This window comes from Hyla sarda, chromosome 2, assembly GCF_029499605.1.
Source record: "Hyla sarda isolate aHylSar1 chromosome 2, aHylSar1.hap1, whole genome shotgun sequence".
Classification (NCBI taxonomy): Eukaryota; Metazoa; Chordata; class Amphibia; order Anura; family Hylidae; genus Hyla; species Hyla sarda.
In genome coordinates, this window is record NC_079190.1 from 500,724,408 (window position 1) to 500,748,983 (window position 24,576).

The window sequence follows — 24,576 nt, forward strand, 5'->3', positions numbered from 1 at the left end:
CCCGCATGTGATTCAGGGTCATCACGCCTACCTTCCTTCCCGCCTTCCCAGCATCCCCTGCCCCAAGTACTGACATGTGGATCCGCCATTTTAGGTGTCCTGGAGCCTGTAACGCTGTAAAATGGAGTTTAATGAAGCGATTTGCGCGATAGAATCCCTGCGATATTCGCATTCGTTGCGAATCGAATAAATCCTGAAATTTGTAACGAATTCGGGTTCGTCTGCTTCGATTTGCTCATCTCTAATTTCTTCATTACAATATAATAAACACAGTGGGGGAGATTTATCAAAACCTGTCCAGAGGAAAAGTTACCCAGTTGCCCATAGCAACCAATCAGATCGCTGCTTTCATTTTGCAGAGGCCTTGTTAAAAATGAAAGAAGCGATCTGATTGGTTGCTATGGGCAACTGGGCAACTTTTCCTCTGCACAGGTTTTGATAAATCTCCCCCAATATGTAACAGACAGTGACTGGAGTAACCCAGACTGACTACATGTGACCGATACACTATAATGTACATATGACCCACTGAGGATATAAGGGATTGGATGTGAAGAAGAGGAGCCCTATGGGCCCATCCCCAACTACGCCCCCAGGACCTAGAATAAGCCCCTTTAATTAGGGACATCTCTGGGATGACCTGGTTGGTCCACAGTCCTGGATCCGGTCCTGGAGCAGGACAAGTGCAGGGAATAGACAGATGCTGCACCTATATGTGTTCCCCACAGAGACCTGGTGGGGCCAATTGTGGAATAACAAGTTATATGAGTGAATGGCGGAGGAATAAGTGTATAAATGGTTCTAGTATACAGCGCTGGAGAGGGCGGAGGGAAGTTTCTTCTTCTTCTCCTCCTGCCCACAGTTACTATGGGAACTCTAGATTCACTGAGTCACTGAGTCTGTGCAGGAGTCACATGATCAAACAGAGATCATGTGACAGGAAGTGTTCAGTAACAATCCTAATAGCAGAGTCCGGAATCTTCTCTGCACACTTGTCTATACCCCTGATGGCTGTGGAATAGGAGGACATAGGGTGAGTGGGATGTCCTCAGAGCGGAGCCCTCCTTTATACCTGTATACCCCCCGCCTGCACTTTCTATCTGTCTACAATAACACTACATCTGCTTTGTATATAGTATTATCCTCCTGATTGGGAGATTTGTATTACACTATTATGTATTGTGATGTGCGGATCACAGTCATTTATTCTACACAACACTATGCAAATTAATGTCATGATGTCACTTGTATTCATGAATATATAAACCTTCACATGTGCACTTGTATGGGCTTCATAATGTCTGTGCGAGACCGCCGGAACGCGTAATGGCTGTGCGAGACCGCCGGAACGCGTAATGGCTGTGCGAGACCGCCGGAACGCGTAATGGCTGTGCGAGACCGCCGGAACGCGTAATGGCTGTGCGAGACCGCCGGAACGCGTAATGGCTGTGCGAGACCGCCGGAACGGGTAATGGCTGTGCGAGACCGCCGGAACGCGTAATGGCTGTGCGAGACCGCCGGAACGCGTAATGGCTGTGCGAGACCTCCGGAACGTATAATGTCTGTGCGAGACCGCCGGAACGTGTAATGGCTGTGCGAGACCGCCGGAACGTGTAATGGCTGTGCGAGACCGCCGGAACGTGTAATGGCTGTGCGAGACCTCCGGATCGTATAATGGCTGTGTGAGACCGCCGGAATGTATAATGGCTGTGCGAGATCGCCGGAATGTATAATGGCTGTGCGAGACCGCCGGAACGTATAATGGCTGTGGGAGACCGCCGGAACGTATAATGGCTGTGTGAGACCGCCGGAATGTATAATGGCTGTGCGAGACCGCCGGAATGTATAATGGCTGTGCGAGACCGCCGGAACGAATAATGGCTGTGCGAGACCGCCGGAACGAATAATGGCTGTGCGAGACCGCCGGAACGAATAATGGCTGTGCGAGACCGCCGGAACGTATAATGGCTGTGCGAGACCGCCGGAACGTATAATGGCTGTGCGAGACCGCCGGAACGTATAATGGCTGTGTGAGACCGCCGGAACGTATAATGGCTGTGTGAGACCGCCGGACATTTGGACATGTACGCACGCAGCGATACCAAATATGTTTATTCATTATTATTATTTTTTTTACAGTTATTTATTTTTTCACTTTTTTTTCCTTTTACTCTTAATGTCTCCATAGTGGACTATTTGATTGTTAATACTGTTCAGTGTTATGCATAGGGCATAGCACTGATCAGTGTTATCGGCGATCTTTTGCTATGATCTCATGCGATGATTTCAGACCAGAGTAGAAGACCCCAGGAGACGGGCGGAGGCAGGTGAGGGGACCTCCGCCCGCTATTATGGATGATAATACAGTGGTCCCTCAACATACGATGGTAATCCGTTCCAAATGGACCATCCTTTGTTGAAACCATCGTATGTTGAGGGATCCGTGCAATGTAAAGTATAGGACAGGGGTCTACAACCTGCGGACCTCCAGATGTTGCTGTCCGGGCATGCTGGGTGTTGTAGTTTTGCAACATCTGGAGGTCCGCAGGTTGAAGACCACTGGTATAGGAAGTTGTACTCACATGTCCCCGCCGCTCCGGACCGTCACCGCTCGTCACCGCTAACCTGGACGTCGTCATCCATCGCTGTCGCCGCGTCCCCGACGTGTTTCCCCGATGCTCCGGCAAGGCCTCTGCTTCCCCGGCATCCTCGCTCTCCGCCGCCGCCATCACCTCGCTACGCACGCCGCTCCTATTGGATGACGGGACGGCGTGCGCAGCGACATGATGACGACGATGGAGAGCGCCGACGATGCAGGGGATCCCGAAGAGGACGCGCCGGAGCCCCGAGGACAGGTAAGTGATCGTCAGCGGACCACACGGGGCACCGTAAACGGCTATCCGGTGTCAGCTGAAACAGTCTGCGCTGCCGGATAGCCGTTTATGTGATGGCCCCGACATACAAAAGCATCGTATGTTGATGCTGCCTCTGAGAGACCATCGCATGTTGAAATGATCATATGTCGGGACCATCGTAGGTCAAGGGGGTCACTGTACTGTAATACGAAACAGCTAAAATTCCATATTCCACAACTAAAATTTTTGCAGAATTCAGCTACGGAAGACTATCGAAGGTAGGGATCGACTGATTATCGGTTTGGCCGATATTATCCACAGAGTATCGGTATCTGCCCTAAAAGATCGATATCGGTCGATCCCTAATTGAAGGCATTGGAACTTACTTTTTTCCGCTAAATTCGGATATCAGGCAAATTATTATTTTTTTTTTTAAAGTCCTGTGGATTCCACGTTAAATTCTGCATGAATTGCGCACAAAGGCGGGTATATTCTAAGATTGGTGCATTATTCTGCACCTTTTTTCATTTACCTTAATAATTAATTTACTTGGGATTCTCGCGGCACTTTTTTGATTTTTTTTTTTTTTTTGCGCCAACTAGTGACAATTCTGCGCCACAATATTAAACCCAGGAAAAAAGGTTTTTTTGATAGAATATTTTCCCGTTGTTCTCTACGTGCTCATATACCGTAGAAAGAAAAATGCTTTGCACACTAATTTACTAATTGCGCATTTTTTGTTTAGATATTAAAATTTTTCTCAAAGGCAACAGATTTTGCGCAAATATAGAACACCGAGGATTGCACGTACCAATGTGTCAGAAGGTAGGAACATGAAGGAAGGTCTTTTTGAGCAAAACTTATCAATAAGATTGTGCCCGGTCAATAAATTTTGCACTGACAGGGTTAAATGATTTCTATCTCACACAGACATTGATAAATCTCCCCTAAAATATATATATTAATTATACAGTATATAGTGTTTGTATATGTTATATATATGTATTATACAGTATATAGTGTGTATATGTTATATATATATATGTATTATACAGTATATAGTGTGTATATGTTATATATGTATTATACAGTATATAGTGTGTGTATATGTTATATATATGTATTATACAGTATATAGTGTTTGTATATGTTATATATATGTATTATACAGTATATAGTGTTTGTATATGTTATATATATGTATTATACAGTATATAGTGTGTGTATATGTTATATATGTATTATACAGTATATAGTGTTTGTATATGTTATATATATGTATTATACAGTATATTGTGTGTATATGATATATATATGTATTATACAGTATATTGTGTGTATATGATATATATATGTATTATACAGTATATAGTGTATGTATATGTTATATATATGTATTATACAGTATATTGTGTGTATATGTTATATATGTATTATGCAGTATATAGTGTGTATATGTTATATATATATGTATTATGCAGTATATAGTGTGTGTGTATATGTTATATATATGTATTATACAGTATATAGTGTGTATATGTTATATATATGTATTATACAGTATATTGTATGTATATGTTATATATATGTATTATACAGTATATAGTGTGTGTATATGTTATATATGTATTATACAGTATATAGTGTGTGTATATGTTATATATATGTATTATACAGTATATATTGTGTATATGTTATATATATGTATTATACAGTATATTGTGTGTATATGTTATATATATATATTATACAGTATATAGTGTGTATATGTTATATATGTATTATACAGTATATAGTGTGTGTATATGTTATATATGTATTATACAGTATATAGTGTGTGTATATGTTATATATATGTATTATACAGTATATTGTGTGTATATGATATATATATGTATTATACAGTATATAGTGTGTATATGTTATATATGTATTATACAGTATATAGTGTGTGTATATGTTATATATATGTATTATACAGTATATAGTGTGTGTATATGTTATATATATGTATTATACAGTATATAGTGTGTGTATATGTTATATATATGTATTATACAGTATATAGTGTGTGTATATGTTATATATATGTATTATACAGTATATAGTGTGTATATATATATGTATTATACAGTATATAGTGTGTGTATATGTTATACATATGTATTATACAGTATATAGTGTGTGTATATGTTATATATATGTATTATACAGTATATAGTGTGTGTATATGTTATATATATGTATTATACAGTATATAGTGTGTGTATATGTTATATATATGTATTATACAGTATATAGTGTGTGTATATGTTATATATGTATTATACAGTATATAGTGTGTATATGTTATATATATGTATTATACAGTATATAGTGTGTGTATATGATATATATATGTATTATACAGTATATAGTGTGTGTATATGTTATATATGTATTATACAGTATATAGTGTGTGTATATGTTATATATGTATTATACAGTATATAGTGTGTGTATATGATATATATATGTATTATACAGTATATAGTGTGTATATGTTATATATATGTATTATACAGTATATAGTGTGTATATGTTATATATATATGTATTATACAGTATATAGTGTGTGTATATGTTATATATATGTATTATACAGTATATAGTGTGTGTATATGTTATATATATGTATTATACAGTATATAGTGTGTGTATATGTTATATATATATATATATGTATTATACAGTATATAGTGTGTGTATGTTATATATATATATATATATGTATTATACAGTATATAGTGTGTATGTATTATACAGTATATAGTGTGTGTATATGTTATATATATGTATTATACAGTATATATTGTGTATATGTTATATATATATTATACAGTATATAGTGTATATATGTTATATATGTATTATACAGTATATAGTGTGTGTGTTATATATATGTATTATACAGTATATAGTGTGTATATGTTATATATGTATTATACAGTATATAGTGTGTATATGTTATATATATGTATTATACAGTATATAGTGTGTATATGTTATATATGTATTATACAGTATATAGTGTGTGTATATGTTATATATATATATGTATTATACAGTATATAGTGTGTGTATATGTTATATATGTATTATACAGTATATAGTGTGTATATGTTATATATATGTATTATACAGTATATTGTGTGTATATGTTATATATATGTATTATACAGTATATTGTGTGTATATGTTATATATATGTATTATACAGTATATTGTGTGTGTATATGTTATATATATATGTATTATACAGTATATTGTGTGTATATGTTATATATATATGTATTATACAGTATATTGTGTGTATATGTTATATATATATATATGTATTATACAGTATATTGTGTGTATATGTTATATATATATGTATTATACAGTATATAGTGTGTATATGTTATATATATGTATTATACAGTATAGTGTGTATATGTTATATATATGTATTATACAGTATATAGTGTGTGTATATGTTATATATATATGTATTATACAGTATATAGTGTGTATATGTTATATATGTATTATACAGTATATATTGTGTATATGTTATATATGTATTATACAGTATATATTGTGTATATGTTATATATGTATTATACAGTATATAGTGTGTATATGTTATATATATGTATTATACAGTATATAGTGTGTATATGTTATATATGTATTATACAGTATAGTGTGTATATGTTATATATATATGTATTATACAGTATATAGTGTGTATATGTTATATATATGTATTATACAGTATATAGTGTGTATATGTTATATATATGTATTATACAGTATATAGTGTGTATATGTTATATATGTATTATACAGTATATAGTGTGTATATGTTATATATATGTATTATACAGTATATAGTGTGTATATGTTATATATGTATTATACAGTATATAGTGTGTATATGTTATATATGTATTATACAGTATATAGTGTGTGTATATGTTATATATATGTATTATACAGTATATAGTGTGTATATGTTATATATGTATTATACAGTATATAGTGTGTATATGTTATTATATATATATATATATGTATTATACAGTATATAGTGTGTGTATATGTTATATATATGTATTATACAGTATATAGTGTGTATATGTTATATATGTATTATACAGTATATAGTGTGTATATGTTATTTATATATATATATATATATATGTATTATACAGTATATAGTGTGTGTATATGTTATATATGTATTATACAGTATATAGTGTGTATATGTTATATATGTATTATACAGTATAGTGTGTATATGTTATATATATGTATTATACAGTATATAGTGTGTGTATATGTTATATATATGTATTATACAGTATATAGTGTGTATGTTATATATTATACAGTATATAGTGTGTGTATGTTATATATATATATATATATATGTATTATACAGTATATAGTGTGTGTGTATGTTATATATATGTATTATACAGTATATAGTGTGTGTATATGATATATATATATGTATTATACAGTATATAGTGTGTATATGTTATATATATGTATTATACAGTATATAGTGTGTATATGTTATATATGTATTATACAGTATATAGTGTGTATATGTTATATATGTATTATACAGTATATAGTGTGTGTATGTTATATATATGTATTATACAGTATATAGTGTGTATATGTTATTTATGTATTATACAGTATAGTGTGTATATGTTATATATGTATTATACAGTATATAGTGTGTATATGTTATATATGTATTATACAGTATATAGTGTGTATATGTTATTTATGTATTATACAGTATAGTGTGTATATGTTATATATGTATTATACAGTATATAGTGTGTATATGTTATATATGTATTATACAGTATATAGTGTGTATATGTTATTTATGTATTATACAGTATAGTGTGTATATGTTATATATGTATTATACAGTATATAGTGTGTATATGTTATATATGCCGGGATAAGTTTGCGGCGGCGAAGGACAATGGAATGCTCCTCCCCGTTGAGTTCCTTTCAAGAGGTCTGTCAAGGGTGCAGCTACTGTAGCGAAGTGGGGAATGAACCTCATACAATAACCCACCATCCCCAGAAACGACTTCACTTGTCGGGTAGTAACAGGTCGTGGCCAATTCCGAATGGCCTCTATTTTGTTCATCTGGGGTTTGACAACTCCACGCCCAATGACATACCCCAGGTATTTGGTCTCTTCCAACCCTTAGCCTTTGAAACGTAGCGGGAGCGCCATGTAGAACAAAGGGTAACACCTTGTATTGAAACAGGCCTTCTTGGTGTGACAAATGCAGTTTTCTCTTTGGCAGCCTCCGTCAAGGACACCTACCAGTACCCTTTTGTGAGGTCCAAAACCTAAAAGTACCGGGCTTGTCCCAGCTTCTCAATAAGCTCATCAACTCTGGGCATGGGATAAGCAACAAACTTGGAAACGTCATTCAGTTTTCGAAAATCGTTACAGAACCGTAACGTACCGTCTGGTTTGGGTATTAAGAATTATCGAACTAGCCCACTCACTTTTCGATTCCTTGATGACATTTAATTTTAACATTTGTTGCACTTCTTCCGAAATGGCTTGTCGCCGTGACTCGGGTACCCGGTATGGTTTAAACCGTATATTTTCACCTGGGGTTCAGTGACAATGTCATGACAGGTGACAGAAGTACGTCCGGAAAGGTCTGAGAACACATCGGTGTTCCTACTGATGAACTCCCTGGCCTCCTGAGTCTGTGCAGCAGAAAGGCTGTCAGCGACCTTTACTGTGGCAGCCGCTTCCCTCTCACCAGACTGAGGGACAGGAGACTGCACCCCTAACAAACCTGGCCGGGGGCTATCATCCACCCCAGTCTCCCTATCTTTCCAAGGTTTCAGCAGATTTACATGGTACACTTGCTCTGGCTTCCTTCGCCCGGGCTGGTGTACTCTGTACGTCACTTCCCCCTACCTTTTCGATCACTTCATCACCCTGCCACCTAGCTAGGACCTTACTATCAACCGTTGGTACCAGAACCCGATCTCCCGGTTAAAATTCTGAACCCGAGCCTGGCGATTATAAACTCTGCTCTGGGCTCGCTTAGCTGCCGCCATATGTTCCCTGACCAAAGGCAACACCGTTTCCATTCGTTCCTGTAACTGAGTGACATACTCAATTACACTTTTGTGCGGTGTGGGCTGTTGTTCCCATGCTTCTTTAGCTATGCCTAACAGACCACGTGGATGTCTGCCGTACAGCAGTTCAAAGGGCGAGAACCCAGTAGAAGCCTGGGGCACTTCTCGCACTGCGAACATAAGATAGGGCAGCAAGAGATCCCAATTCTTCCCATCTTTAGCCACCACCCGCTTTAACATATTTTTTAACGTTTGGCTAAACCTTTCTACCAGGCCATCTGTCTGTGGGTGGTACACGGAGGTCCGTAGCTGTTTTACCTGCAACAGCTTACTGAGGTAGCGCCTCAGGATACCTAGTTGCATAGTCCAGGCCCACCATGATGTATTGGTGCCCCCTAGCGGACTTAGTCAATGGACCTACCAGATCCATAGCGATCCGTACAAATGGAACTTCAATAATTGGGAAGGGAACCAGGGGACTATGGTAATACGGCTGTGGGCTAGTTATTTGACATGTTGGGCAGGACTCACAGTACATCTCAAACTCTTTGTACACACTGGGCCAGTAAAAATGCTGCAAAATTTGGTCCTGCGTCTTTTGCTGGCCCAGGTGCTCCCCTAGATTATGTTGATGGGCTAACTCTAACACCAACCTCCTATGGGCTTTAGGCACCACCAACTGTTCCACATTATCACCCCGTACCTGATTTACCCGGAGATCTGCCACCTCAGGCCCTGACGGCAGCTCCTCCCCATCTCCCACCATTACATGCAATGGAAATGTTTGTGGTTTTTTCCACTGTAGGAGTGGTCACCCCAACCGTGGGTGCTTCAGACTCAGGTTCCAAGGGTTCCGGGGTCACCCCTGAATAGGGCCAGTCTATTGGGGACACCCCTGCCTCACATGTCTGGGGAACTCTTAACTGGGGCCACAAGGACACAGATCCCAGAAAGTCTCTCCCAATAATCAGTTTGTGGGGGAGTTTTATAGCCACAGCCATCTCGCGTGTCCATTGGCCAATCAGAGTTGACACAGTCACCAGGGCGGTGGGGTAGTCTCTTAAGTCCCTGTGGATGCACAACACCCCTGCCTGTTGTCCCGTGTAGTCTATGCATGGCACCGGTTTGGACCTCACCAGGGTCACCATGCTCCCCGAGTCCAACAAAGACTCCATGTCTCGCCCTCCCAGCTCCACCTGGCGGAGGTGACCCGAGTCTCCTGCCCTAGGGATATCCGTAGCACATAGTCTCTGGGTGTACATGGAGGGGCAGTGGGTAAAACTCACATCCATGGGTTCTCCCCAGTGGAGACAATTGGCCCTGACATGTCCCGGCTCCTGTCACCCCCAACACAACATCGGGGCGGGGTCTTTAGGGAATACCTCCTGGGGAACCCTAGGGACTAGCAACCACTTGGGCAAGGGTGGGGGCCCCCTGGGTTTAACGGCTTCCTCCAGCAGTCTGATGGTGGCCTCGTACCTCTCCACAAGGTCTATGATTTCCAGGGTGTTGCTAGGGGATATCTGGCCAATTTAGCTCTAGAGGGGGGTAGGCAGAGCCCTCCAGAATATATCGGCCAGGAGTCGGTCTAGCATGGCAGTGGGAGTCAGGACCACGGGCTGTAGCCACTTCTGCAGCCGCTGCAACAAGTCATAATATTGTGGCCAGGCAGGCTCAGCCCGGCTTATACCCCCACTGCCTCACCCGCTGGGCCCAGACCCACACATTTACCCCCAGTCTTACCAAGATCTCACCCTTCACCGTATCGTAGTCAGCTGCCTGGTCATCCGGTAAGTCAAAGTAGGCCTGCTGGGACCCGGACGTCAAGCTGGGAGAGACTACCTCAACCCACTGGTCGCGGGGTAACATCTCCCTCTTGGCCACTCTTTCAAAGACCGTAAGGTAGGTCTCGACGTCGTCTGCGGCGGTCGTCTTCGGCATCGCCAACCGAACAGCCTTCCGTGCATCTGGGTTGGACCGGGTCATCGCTGCAGCTTGAAGCGCCATCACCTGTTGTAGCAGTAGCTGGTTGGTCTCCAGCTGGTGCTTGTTGGCCTCCTGCTGCTGTTTGGTGGATTCCTGCTGGAGCCTGTTGGTCTCCCGCTGCTGTAAGTTAGCCTCCATGAGTGCCTTCATAACTGCCTCCATCTTGGCGGCATTCCTCTACGCCAACTTTCTTGAGAAAACAGCTCTGCTGTACTGTCAGACACTTGCTGGCAGGATCATTGCCAATAGCAACCACTGCAACAGGTTATCCTAGGCACAGTTCTTTGCAAACAGCATACAGCGAAACAAACGCTGACCTCACTGTGTTCCCCGCTTCCTCCACCAAATGTGATGACTCGCTCTTGCAGTTAGGTGCGGTTGCAGTATTGAGGTAAGGAGACAGCGTTTTTAAATCAAAGTCCAGTGTTTTATTCACACTTGAGCATACAGCAAAACAGTCTTTAAACTCATAACAAAGGAAAACATAACTAAGTACACCTGTATTTTCTTGGTGTTTGTTCACACCTGAGTTCATGCCATGCGGCACTAAGCAAGACTTTTCCAAACCTCCAGCTCGGCTGTTCAGCAGCTTCCACTCCAGAGGGAAGAACTCCACACACAGCTTTCTTTTGCTATGTGAGCTGCAAATAGCAATCCCCCTCAGCTGGTGAAACAGCCTAGCTTTAAGGCCAACAAAAGCCGGCCTGGATTGTCGGGAATGACCCCTACTCTGCACTTGGCCATTTTCAGTAAGAGCTGCCCCGGATTGGCCTTCTAGCCATACTACAGTCTTAGTGTCAGACTGCATCGCAGTACAGACACTGTATAATACCGGCTCTTACTTCACCAAAGCCAGGAGCTTTGGTGACACATAGCGTACATCGACCACCATACCCTTCACCTTCTCACAATATATATATTATACATACTACATACACATAAGTTGTGGACCATTATGGGAGGAGGCAAATGATGGACTGTGGGAAGGGATTTTTTGTAGGGCAGATCGGTATTGGTCACAGATCCTGCAGTGTTGGGAGGATTATTAGGACATTACTTTGGGTAAAGGTGGTATGAAATATATGGTGTCCGAGAAGATTATACCTGGCTTCTGTATCTGTTCACTGCAATATGTTTCTTGTGTCCAAACAACTACCGTATATACTCGAGTATAAGCCGACCCGAATATAAGCCGAGGCCCCTAATTTCACCACCAAAAAACAGGAAAAGTTATTGACTCGACTATAAGCCTAGGGTGGGAAATACATCATCCCCCCATGTCATCATCCCCTCCCCTTCATCATCACCGCCTGTCAATCAGTGGTCTTCAACCTGCGGACCTCCAGATGTTGCAAAACTACAATTCCCAGCATGCTGGGAGTTGTAGTTTTGAAACCTCTGGAGGTCCGCAGGTTGAAGACCACTGCGGCCTTCGTCATCATCCAGCCCCCCCCCCCTTTTTGTTTTGTACTCACCTCCCCTTCGGTGGGAAGGAGGGGTGAGATGGTCCGGGCCATCTATGCTGCAGGGGCCATCCGGTGGGGATGGTTAGTCGTTGCGGGCTGTCCATTTTCACCGGGGGGCCCTCTTCTCCGTGCTTTGGGCCCTCTTCTCTGCGCTTCGTGACGTTGCCTTGACGATGACGCACAGGAATGTTCATGCGCAACGTCCCTGTGCGTCGTCGTCGATGACGAATGCCGCAGTGGTCTTCAACCTGCGGACCTCCAGACATGGCATGCTCCAGGCATGCTGGGAGTTGTAGTTTTGCAACATCCGGAGGTCCGCAGGTTGAAGACCACTGAGAAGGGATTGACAGGCGGAGAGTTCACTCGAGTATAAGCCGAGGGGGGCAGTTTCAGAAATCGTGCTGAAAAACTCTGCTTATACTCGAGAATATATACGGTAAATGGTGTCCTCCCAGATTTTTCATTGACAGATGATATTTTGTGTGTTGGACTTTTACCTTGTTGTTCTGGGAAAGATAAACCTTGGACAGAGTTGTCTGGCTGCAGCTTATCCCTCCGCACAGAGGAAACATGAAGTATATGGTCACCTTAATACAGGAAAACTTCTCCAAAACATAACCCCCTTATCTAGCTTAGATTTCTTCTGACCAATTTTAAGTTCCAATATATATTATATATACTGATCATGTTCTTTAAGAGGAACACCACCTTAGAAGATTGTTTTAAAAAAAGTAATGTTGGTGTCATCTCAAAGAAGTATCACTGTATATCATATTATGAATCTCATAGCTATAGTTTTCTTTAACCCCTTAAGGACTCAGGGTTTTTCCGTTTTTGCACTTTCGTTTTTTCCTCCTTACCTTTTAAAAATCATAACCCTTTCAATTTTCCACCTAAAAATCCATATTATGGCTTATTGTTTACGACGCCAATTCTACTTTGCAGTGACATTAGTCATTTTACCCAAAAATGCACGGCGAAACGGAAAAAAAATCATTGTGCGACAAAATCGAAAAAAAACACCATTTTGTAACTTTTGGGGGCTTCCGTTTCTACGCAGTGCATATTTTGGTAAAAATGACACCTTATCATTATTCTGTAGGTCCATACGGTTAAAATGATCCTCTACTTATATAGGTTTGATTTTGTCGTACTTCTGGAAAAAAATCATAACTACATGCAGGAAAATTTATACGTTTAAAAATGTCATCTTCTGACCCCTATAACTTTTTTATTTTTCCACGTACAGGGTGGTATGAGGACTTATTTTTTGCGCCGTGATCTGAAGTTTTTATCGGTCGGATTTTTGTTTTGATCAGACTTTTTGATCACTTTTTATTCATTTTTTTAATGGTATAAAAAGTGACCAAAATACGCTTTTTTGGACTTTGGAATTTTTTTGCGTGTACGCCATTGACCGTGCGGTTTAATTAATGATATATTTTTATAGTTCGGACATTTACGCACGCGGCGATACCACATATGTTTGTTTATTTATTTTTTACACTGTTTTATTTTTTTTATGGGAAAAGGGGGGGTGATTCAAACTTTTATTAGGGAAGGGGTTAAATGACCTTTATTAACACTTTTTTTTTTTACATTTTTTTTGCAGTGTTATAGGTCCCATAGGGACCTATAACACTGCACACACTGATCTCCTATGCTGATCACTGGCGTGTATTAACACGCCTGTGATCAGCATTATCGGCGCTTGACTGCTCCTGCCTGGATCTCAGGCACGGAGCAGTCATTCGTCGATCGGACACCGAGGAGGCAGGTAAGGGCCCTCCGCGGCGGTCCTGAACAGCCCGGGTCACTTTCTGTTTCACTTTAGAAGCGGCGGTCAGCTTTGACCGCCGCTTCTAAAGGGTTAATACCGCACATCGCCACGATCGGCAATGTGTGATATTAGCCGCGGGTCCCGGCCGTTGATGAGCGCCGGGACCGACGCGATATGATGCAGGATCGCGGCGCGATCCCGCTTCATATCGCGGGAGCCGGCGCAGGACGTAAATATACGTCCTGCGTCGTTAATGGGTTAAAGGGAATGTGTCACCAAATGTCATTTGTTTTTGTTTTTTTTCTTTTTTTTTTTAGAGGTTAAATACATTTTCACATTTCTTAAATATTTTTGGAAATATTTTTAAAATGTTTTACTAGTCACAAAATATGAAAAATTAAATAATAACTTGTCATATTTCCCACTGTTGACCAGCAGAGGGAGCTAACATGGTGAAAGCAAGCAACTTCTAAATTGACTGCTGCAAATCTGGCTACGCCCGTCTACACCTTCCCTTACATCTTAACCAGCGGCACAGAGGGGGTATTCCTCCCTGTGTGGACTGGTTAGGACCGGTGGAAATTTTATTGACAATCTTTTAATTAATAAGTATTAGACTCTCCCACCCCCTTACATATTTAGGGAAAATACCCCAGTCCCCTTGTGTTTTTTTCTGTTCTCCGGACAGAGGTTCTGGCTGGTGGAGGTACTAATGTGCTGGACCCTTTTTTATCTAGCTCATATTCTTATATGCTTATTTATTGACATTCCACTGGGCACCTTGTGCCCCTCCTTTTGCTTTTTTTTTTTTTTTTTTTCATATTTTTCTTCCTCTGAAGGTTTTTCTTGTACCTGCTTTATGTGTTATTGCTGCTGGTTGGCGTGACACCCGCTGTCTCCTGCGCTTGCTGTGTGCTCATACTGGCTCTGCCCATCGGGAGGCGGCGGGTCGGAGGAGATGGCATCTGAATCACTTTGTGCCCTGCAGCCGACTTTGTTTTTATATTTATCTATTTATTTGGCCCTAAAGTTCTCCTTCTTTAGGCTTAGGCTTCAGGTTTTCAACCCTTTCTTTTATTTACTTGCCCTATTATTATTATTTACCCTGCTTGGGATTATACATTTTATTATTCGTTCCGCCCATTTGGGGGCAGAGTTATAAGCTCTTGGTGTCTGAGATCAGATTTAAGGCCGCTCAGTGCAGGCTGTCTGTCTCCTAGAGCGGTAGTGTTTGTGTATGCTGTCCAAGTACTACTTTCAGATTCTGTTTACACAGTTTTTCTGCTATTATAGCTTTCTGCTATTTTCGGCATTTTTGTGACATTTGTTGCTATTTTGCTTTCCTTGTTGGTAAAGATAATTTTTTTTTTTTGGGTTAATGTTTTTACCCTATTATGCCCTTCCCATTTTTAACTGCTCTTATCTTTTCAGAGTTTGTCGTCGGCTGACTGTTCCCGGAAGGCACCCTCTAAAAAGACTGCATCTACAGTGCCATGATTGCCAGACTCTGTTAGAGGACAGTTATCAGTTCACCTGATGTCTGTCCTGCAGTGCCAGAATTCAGGCCCAGCAAGAGCCGACTATGCAAGATATGGTTGTCTGGGTCAAGGATTTTGCGTCTTCCAACATGAACTGGGAGCCTCCATAGAAGAGCTGAAGCAGCTGGTGACCACCAAACATGCAAGACCATCTTCACCACCTAGTTCCATGGAGGTATCTGGGGAAGCAGCCCGTGAGGATTCCCAATCCTCATCCTCTGAATAGGAAGACAAATTGCAATATCTATTTTTTCCTGCTTAGGTCCATCAGGTCGGAGACCATGATGTTGATGGGGGAGAAGCCTCTATTTCTGCTTCTAAAGGGCCTAGGGCTTTTAAAGCAGATGATTCCCTCTTGTCTTTGAAGACTGAGTGGAAAAAGCCGAAGAAAGGTCCTGTTCTTACCAAGTGCTTTAAGAGCATGTTTCCCTTACAGGAAGACCAAGTATCTTCCTGGGGACCTATTCCTAAGGTGGATTTGGTCATATCAAAACTATCTAAACAGACCATGGTTCCATCTGATGATGGTTCTAGCCTTCAGGACCCTATGGACCGCAAGGCCGATTGCGCCTTTAGGCGCGCTTACTCTACTGCCTCGGCTTCCACTTCTGGGCCAATAGCCTCTACTGAGGTAGCTAAATTCCTGAGAACTAGATTTTCGCAGATTCAGTCCGACCTAGACCAAGGGGTTTCTAGGGATGACATTTTGGCCTCATGCAAAAGGGCTAGTTTGGCTATAGATTCCCTTTGCGATGCCACCCCATAGCAACTGAAGCTTGCTTCTATGTCTATGGCCCATTCTTCTGTGGGTTGCCTCCCCTTGTGGCTTAAACCTTGGAGGTCTGATACCTCTTCCGCTGTGTGCATAATTGAGGGGCTGTTTGACAGGAAAGGAAAATCTTTTCCTCAGCAGCCCTTTCGCGGTCAAGGCAAAAGGTATGGAGTCAAGTTGGTAACCCAAACCAAAACCCAGAAAGATTGGGGGTCCCAAAGACAAAGGGGCGCTAGTTGTTCCAAGGGCAGAAAGTCATCGGCGCCCTGACTATGGGCCTCCTCGAGGCTTATGGACGATTGCCAGTGCTTCCACTCTGTCCCACCTTCCTTGTCCTTCTCTTCCTGTAGGAGGTCGCCTTCAAAATGTCCTAGATGCCTGTAGAATTCATATTCAAGACCCTTGGGTCCTCTGGGTCATTTCAGAAAGGTACAGAGTGGAAATGGAGAATATTCCTCCAGACAAGTTTGTAAGAACCAGGCTTTTACCTTCCAACAAACAGAGAATTTTGGAAGCTTAAGTTTTGGAATATCTCCAGAAGGGTGCCTTGGAGGAAGTTCCCTCTCAAGAACGTGGGTCTGGCATTTATTCTTCAGTGTTCCTGGTTCCCAAAGTTACCGGAGATTGGAGGATGATCATAGACCCAAGGTTCTTCAATCGATCTATCAGACGGAAGAGTTTCCGCATGGAAACAATTCAGTTGGTTATCAATCTTCTCATGCCAGGGGATTTCCTGGCAACCTTGGACCTTAAGGATGCTTATCTTCATATTCCTATCCACCCTGGGTCCAGAAGATTCTTAAGGATCGCTGTTCAAGTTCAGGGAATTCTAAGGCACTATCAGTTTGTTGCCCTACCATTTGGAATTTCTTCAGCCCCACACACATTTACCAAAGTAGTAGTTTCTGTGGTGGCTGCTCTAAGACTTCAGGGACTGTGTATAGTCCCTTACCTAGACTATTGGATTCTCAAAGCCTTTTCTCAAGCGATCCTGTCCCAGCACATTCAGACGACTGTGTCCTTCCTCTATCAGCTAGGCTGGATAATCAATTTGAACAAGTCCAATCTCCAACCAGCTACTTCAGTGAGATTCCTAGGATTTATGATAGATTCTGTAGCAATGACTATTCATCTAACTCCCGAAAGAAAGCTACGTGTTCAGGACACAGCCCAGTCTCTCTTAGTTCCCAAGCGGGAAACGCTACCTTATCTAATGAGAATGGTGGGACTAATGTCTGCAACCGTGGAGACGGTACCTTGGGCATTATGGCACCTACGTCCACTTCAGTCAGAGGTTCTAGCCATTTGGAATCCCAGCCGAGAGGAACTAAATTCCATGCACTCCCTGTCTCCTCAAGTCCAGTCCTCTCTGAGATGGTGGATTCACCTTCAGGACAATCAATCCTTGATCCAACCGGTTTGGATCATACTTACCACAGATGCGTCCCTTATGGGCTGGGGAGTGCATCTACTGGACAAAACAGGCCAAGGGACTTGGTCTCCCCAGGAGAAGATGTTATCTTAGAATCTCCTAGAAATTTGTGCCATCAGATTGGCCCTCTTTTACTTTTTGCCCCTTTTATTCAAGGCAAAGCAGTGAGAATACAATCAGACAGCATGATGGCTGTTCTATATATCAACAAACAGGGAGGCACGAGGTCACAAAGTCTCCTGAGAGAGATAGGTGGGATTCTGGATTGGGCAGAGTTAAACCTCACCCACTTATCGGTCGTTCATATCCGGATTACTCACAATGTAATAGCAGACTGCCTAAGCAGAGGCCTTCCAACTCTCCATCCGGACATCTTCAGACAGATTACGCTTAGGTGGGGCATGCCAGAGATCCATCTCATGGCAGCGAGGTTCAAGAGTTCCTGTTCCCTTTATAGGGAGGACAATCCCTACGCAGTAGATGCTCTGTCAATCCCATGGAGGTTCAGGCTGGCCTACATCTTCCCTCCTATTTCCTTAACTCCAAGGGTATTGATGAAAATCAGGCAGGATCCAAGCATCAATCATAGCCATTCTTCCATATTGGCCCAAGAGAGCTTGGTTCACCCAACTCATTCAGATGAGTCAGTTTTGGAGGCTTCCCCCAGAGCAAGCACTGGTGTTGTGGAACACTCAAAACTGCTCGAACATTGATGTTCAACCTGACAGCCTAGAGGTTTATCAGTCCTTTCCAAATGTAGAAGAGTTGTTTGGGACAGTCTTGAAAACTTTGTCGCACTCCAGATCTGAAGCTACAACAAGATCATATGGAACATTTTCTAATTCTGGTGTTGGCTATGCAAACTATCTCCAAAAAATCCTTCCACTCCTGCTGTTCTGCAATTCCTGCAATATGGATTGAACAAGGGATTATCTCCTTCCACCCTAAGAGTACAAATATCTGCTATCTTGGCTTTCCTCATTAAGTCTCTTTCTCAAGACCCCCTAGTTAGAAGGTTCCTAAAGGGAGCTTCTAGAATTAAGCCTACAATCATTTGACCTATCCCTGGATGGGAGTTATCAGTCATGCTCAGTGGGTTATCATCTCTCCCCTTTGAGCCTCTAGAGGAGGTGGACCTTAAGTTTCTCACCCTTTAAATTACCTTTTTGTTGGCCATCACTTCTGCAAAACAAGTCTGAGAACTCCAAGATTTTTTTGCTTATGAGCCCTACATTCAATTCCTTCTGGACTGGGTCATTTTTACATTTTTGCCTACTTTTATTCCAAAGGTGCCAACGTTTACTAACATCAGCCAGGTTATTTCTCTTCCTGTGTTGGCTCCATCCTCCTCCTCAGAAGAAAATAGAGGTTTACTCTCCCTCGACTTATTGAGATGTCTTCGGATTTACCCGGATCGATCCAAGGGTTTCCGTAAGGATGAAAATTTTTCTAGCGTCCGTAAGGGCCACAAAGCTTCCAAATCAACAATTAGTTGGGAGTCTCATGCTTCTCAGGGTCTGGATCCCTGTGATTTTGTTAAAGCTGTACTAGAGCAGTAGCTGCTTCTTTTGGAGAGAGAAGCTCAATTTCTTTGGAACTTATTTGTAAGTCAGCTTCTTGGAGTTCTCACTTTACTTTTATTTCACACTATAGAGTGGATTCTAGAATAGCCAGCTATTCCTCATTTGGGCGGTCGGTTTTATCCTCCGCCTGGCATGAGTGCCGTCCCATGGGGGTATCTGCTTGCTAAATTCCCATCTGTGCCACTGGTTAGGACGTAAGGGAAACGATAATTTCTAACGATAATTTAGTTTTCCCTTAATCCTAACAGTTGCACAACTATCCCTCACTTTTTTTTTCTGTATTTCTTCTTTTAATTGTAATTACACAAGGGGGCTGGGGTATTTTCCCCCTATATGTAAGGGGGGGTGTGAAGGTCTAATAATTATTAAGAAGTTGTCAATAAATTTCCACCACTCTAACCAGTCCACGGGGGGCGGAATACCCCATCTGTGCCACTGTTAGGACTTAGGGAAAACAAATTATCGTTAGAAATTAACGATTCTCCTTGTGTCTGTGTGCAAAAGGAGATGGAAGGCGGGGGGGGGGGGGGGGGGGGTTTATTCCACTAGGCAGAGCCATTTTGTTGGTGATTGAAAAGTGGTAAAGTACAGCTAAAGGCTGTCTGGACATGCTGGGACTTGTTGTAGTTTTGGAACATTCTGGTTGAGAAACATTAGTATCAAGGGGCGACACAGTGTGAAGCAGTGTTTTCCAACCAGGATGTTGCAAAACTACAACTCCCATCAAGGCCAGACAGCCTTTTGCTGTCCGGGCATGCTTGGAGTTGCAGTTTTGCAACATGTGCAACTCATTTGGGAAACACTGATTCCACTAGGGTGGTCACCGGGCTGTCTCCTACCCACAGCTTCCAGCTGACAGCCCGGTGACTACAGGTGCTGGGGGAGAGTGAGAGTGGGGGGTGGGGGTTCTGGAAGCAGATGGCGATGCTTTACATAACATGGCGCCGGCTCCCTTTTTGTTTTGGACACTTGCTGTGTTCTGTGCATGACATACATGAGCAGAACACAGCATTTCAGTCCGTAATGATCTTCTATGAGACCTTCTCCGTCTTCACATTCCTATGGCCAGTGAGTGCCGAAGAGCATCTGTGAAGGTGTCGGTAAGTGACGTCACAGACGCTCTTTGCAATTGCAGCCCCAGTACAAACATTATAAATTAATAAAATGAAAAATATACAGTATTACATACATTAAATGCACAAATTAACTTAACTAATGTTACATCACAATTTTATTTAAAGGACAATGGTTCTTCTTGTAAATGACCAAACAAGGATGGACAAAACAGAAACCAGATGACTATAAGGATATATGACCTCATCCTACAGAAACTAACTCTCATTTACATATAAATAATATAGGTCAAAGGCAGAAAGGTGAAGGATTCTATAAGGTGTCAGGATGTCTCTGTCTATTTCTCCATGGAGGAGTGGGAGTATTTATTAGGACACAAGGATCAGTACAAGGATCAGGTCATGATGGAGGATCACCAGTCCCTCACATCACCAGGTAAGAGGAGAGAGCAGGTTTGTGGATCTCCTAGATTCCCCCATCATCTGATCATCACATATAACAATGGATTCAGTCAATGTGTTTATTTCCTATAGATGGATCCAGTAGTATAAATCCCCCCGAGAGATGTCCCCGTCCTCTATATCCCCAGGACTGTAAAGAGGAAGAGGAGGATATCCCACTGGACCATCAGGTAGATGAAGCTGAGATATCTACAAATCCCCTATAGATGAATATAATGAAGCTTCTACTAATCTCCTCCAGCAGTGCAGTATATCATCTATATCATCTATATCCTCTATATCATCTATATCATCTATATCATCTGGTGTTGGTTGTGGTCGGTTGTGGATATAAATTGTTTCAGGTTCCATAAAAGATTGTGGTAAATGTCGTCCCCTGTGCACTTGGCAATAAAGATTCATCCTGGATAAATGTAAAGTTTTCTCCTGTAGATCATGGAGTAAATAACAGCACAATAAACTAAAGTCCCATAAAACTTAATGTATTTGTACCCTCCGAATAGGGGGCACTCCCAATAGTGGATGCGGACATACCTGTGCTGAACAACACCAGGCTCCTGTGCTAGCACTACCGGACCCTACCTTGTACACAGGGCCACCATCAGAGGGGGTAAGCCAATACCCCAGTAAGGGGCCCCCCTTACCTCCCCCCCGGAAGCAGCCCCAGTACAGAATCAGAAACGGTTGTTTCCTGCCTCTGTACGTCCACCAGCCACATCATCGCCCCCCCCCCCCCCCCTTGTGCCACTTTATTTCCCCTGCGCCAAACCATTTCCCCTTGATCCTTCCTGTGCCATTTCATCCCCTTTATTACCCTCTGTTCAAATTCATTGTGGTGTCGGCTGAGGGTAATGTGCAAATTAACCTTTTCGTGAAGCCAGGGCACAGTTAACATAAACACTGTCCGAGGTTGACCCAGCTTCTCCTTGGCCAGGCACGGGGCAATAAGTACTCCAGGCACGGGGCAATAAGTACTCCAACGTAAGGTTACGGAAAACCTGACTTCACTGAGGCAGGATAGATGGTAAAATCCGTTATAGCTCAGATTGGTATAAAGGGAGGTGCAGGTTAAGCCTTGGAAGCTTATCGGCTTGCTGGGACTTGCAGTTGATTGTGCTGTATATGATTGACTTGCTGTATGGCAACCCATGCTGACTTTAGCGACTGGAATGACTGACTTGTATGACTGACTTAGATCTTCGGGACTTTAGTGCTTTGATGTTCACCTGGGTGCAGGGGATATGCTTTAGAAGATGCGTGGTTGCGGGATTAGACTTGAGGACTCCTCAGAACACCTCACACTCTCTCTTCAGACTTCATCCAACCTGTACCTCAGCTACATCTGCATTAGTCTGACCTCTGAACTCCTACCACACTATATATGGGGCAGATTTGAAGGATTTCCATTGGGCTGACAAGTCACATGGTTTACCACATGCACACTCCCATAACAACAGGTTTTAACAGGCTTAAAGCAACAGGTACATAGAAAATGCCAGAACATAAACCATATCATAACATTAAAAGATATTGAGTCCTGAGTAATGTGGGCCCAAGACAGACACTGAAGGCAACATCTGCCACACAGGATGGGCAGAATGGTATATTCTGTACTGGGTCACCACATCATCACCGCCTGTTTACCACCCCCTGTGCCACATCATTACCCCCCGTGCCATTTCTTACCTCCCGTATCCCCCCTGTGCCATTTTATCCTCCCAGTGACATTTTATTTCCACTTTATTCCCCTTGTGTCAAATTCTTCCCCCTTTATTACCCACTTGTGCCACTTCATTTTTCCCCTTCCCTTCTGCCCCAGTTCTACTTACCTGGCCAGCAGGCTCAGGTGCAGGGGCTCTCAGCGGGCTTGACGTCCTCTGCGCTGCACTCACTGGGGAGATTTATCAAAACCTGTGTAGAAGAGTGGTGCAGTTGCCCATAGCAACCAATCAGATCACTTCTTTCATTTCTCACAGGTCTCTTTAAAAATGAAAGCAGTAATCTGGTTGTTATGGCCACTGCTCCGCTCTTCCTCTGCTCAGGTTTTGATTAATATCCCCATATATTTTAGTTTTTACAAAACATTAGTGCAGCCTCATCTAGGATATACAGATCAGTTTTTGGGCCCCGGAGTTGATGAGTAAAATATTCCATTAATATTCTATCCTGTCTGATCACCACATGAGAGGATCTTCCCTAGTTCATATCTTCTTCTTCTTTTTCTTTTCTCCTCAGGTCCTTAATGTTGGATCCGTTCAGGAAAGTTCTGGAGGAACGAAGAGAGAACTGGAGGAACCCCGATCAGTGTCAGAGAATGGTGAGAGTATAAATCCACCCGAGAGGTGTCCCCGTCATCTATATCCCCCGGACTGTAAAGAGGAAGAGGAGGATATCCCACTGGACCATCAGGTACACAAGGATCTGTACAAGGATCAGGTCATGATGGAGGATCACCAGTCCCTCACATCACCAGGTAAGAGGAGAGAGCAGGTTTGTGGATCTCCTAGATTCCCCCATCATCTGATCATCACATATAACAATGGATTCAGTCACTGTGTTTATTTCCTATAGATGGATCCAGTAGTATAAATCCCCCCGAGAGATGTCCCCGTCCTCTATATCCCCAGGATTGTAAAGAAGAAGAGGAGGATATCCCACTGGACCATCAGGTAGATGTTGGACATGATCTTTCTCTTCACAGAACATTAGTCCAGGACTTCAGCCTCATCTAGAATAGAACATTTTTATATCCCTTACAGTCATGGCTGTAAATGTTGGTACCCCTGAAATTTTTTAAGAAAATGAAGTATTTCTCACAGAAAAGGATTGCAGCAACATGTTTTGCTATACACAGGTAGTGATGAGCGGCATAGGCCATATTCGAATTCGCGATATTTCACGATTATATGGACGAATACTTGTCATATATTCGCGAAATTTGCATATTCGTTATATATTTTTTATTTTTTTTTTGCGCATCGCATATGCGAAAATAGATGTGCATATTCGCGAATATTGAGCCTAGAGATGAGCGAACCTACAGTAAATTTCATTCATCACTAAATTCTCGGCTCGGCGGTTGCTGACTTTTCCTGCATAAATTAGTTCAGCTTTCCGGTGCTCCGGTGGGCTGGAAAAGGTGGATACAGTCCTAGGAAAGAGTCTCCTAGGAATGTATCCACCTTTTCCAGCCCACCGGAGCACCTGAAAGCTGAACTAATTTATGCAGGAAAAGACATCAACTGCCGAGCCGAGAAGTTTGTGACGAATTGAGCCCTCCCATCTTTAATGGTATAGGAAACTATGACTAGTGCATTAACTCTGTGATTTTTTTTTTGCCCATTGAAACCAATAGGCCCATTGTGGTCTATGGGGATCTCACGGCATGTAAAGCAGTAAGACAAGCAGGACCGTCTTGGCAGCACAGTGAATGGGAGACCACCACTGGTTCGAGTCCCGGG

At 42.1% G+C, this 24,576-nt stretch overlaps 2 protein-coding genes across 3 annotated transcripts in view; both read left to right on the forward strand.

The window, feature by feature from the left end:
- LOC130357234 (oocyte zinc finger protein XlCOF7.1-like) overlaps positions 1–24,576 on the forward strand; it is a 72,680-nt gene that overhangs the window by 30,777 nt on the left and 17,327 nt on the right. The window lies entirely within an intron of this gene.
- Positions 544–21,444, forward strand: LOC130357228 (uncharacterized). 2 transcript variants are annotated; one of them, XR_008889141.1, is made up of 3 exons: positions 544–1,033; positions 20,942–21,089; positions 21,188–21,444. XR_008889141.1 is itself a non-coding variant. In XM_056559834.1 (2 exons), the coding sequence occupies exon 2, from the start codon at positions 17,197–17,199 to the stop codon at positions 18,088–18,090; it is 894 nt and encodes a 297-aa protein (XP_056415809.1). In that variant the 5' UTR covers positions 544–1,033; positions 15,687–17,196; the 3' UTR covers positions 18,091–20,045. The 2 variants fall into 2 exon arrangements, 1 of the variants encoding a protein (XP_056415809.1); XM_056559834.1 differs by lacking the exons at positions 20,942–21,089; positions 21,188–21,444 and adding an exon at positions 15,687–20,045.

What these genes read in the sequence shown, in the direction of transcription:
- LOC130357228 (XM_056559834.1), top strand. Translation starts at nt 17,197, where the DNA reads ATGATCATAGACCCAAGGTTCTTCAATCGATCTATCAGACGGAAGAGT.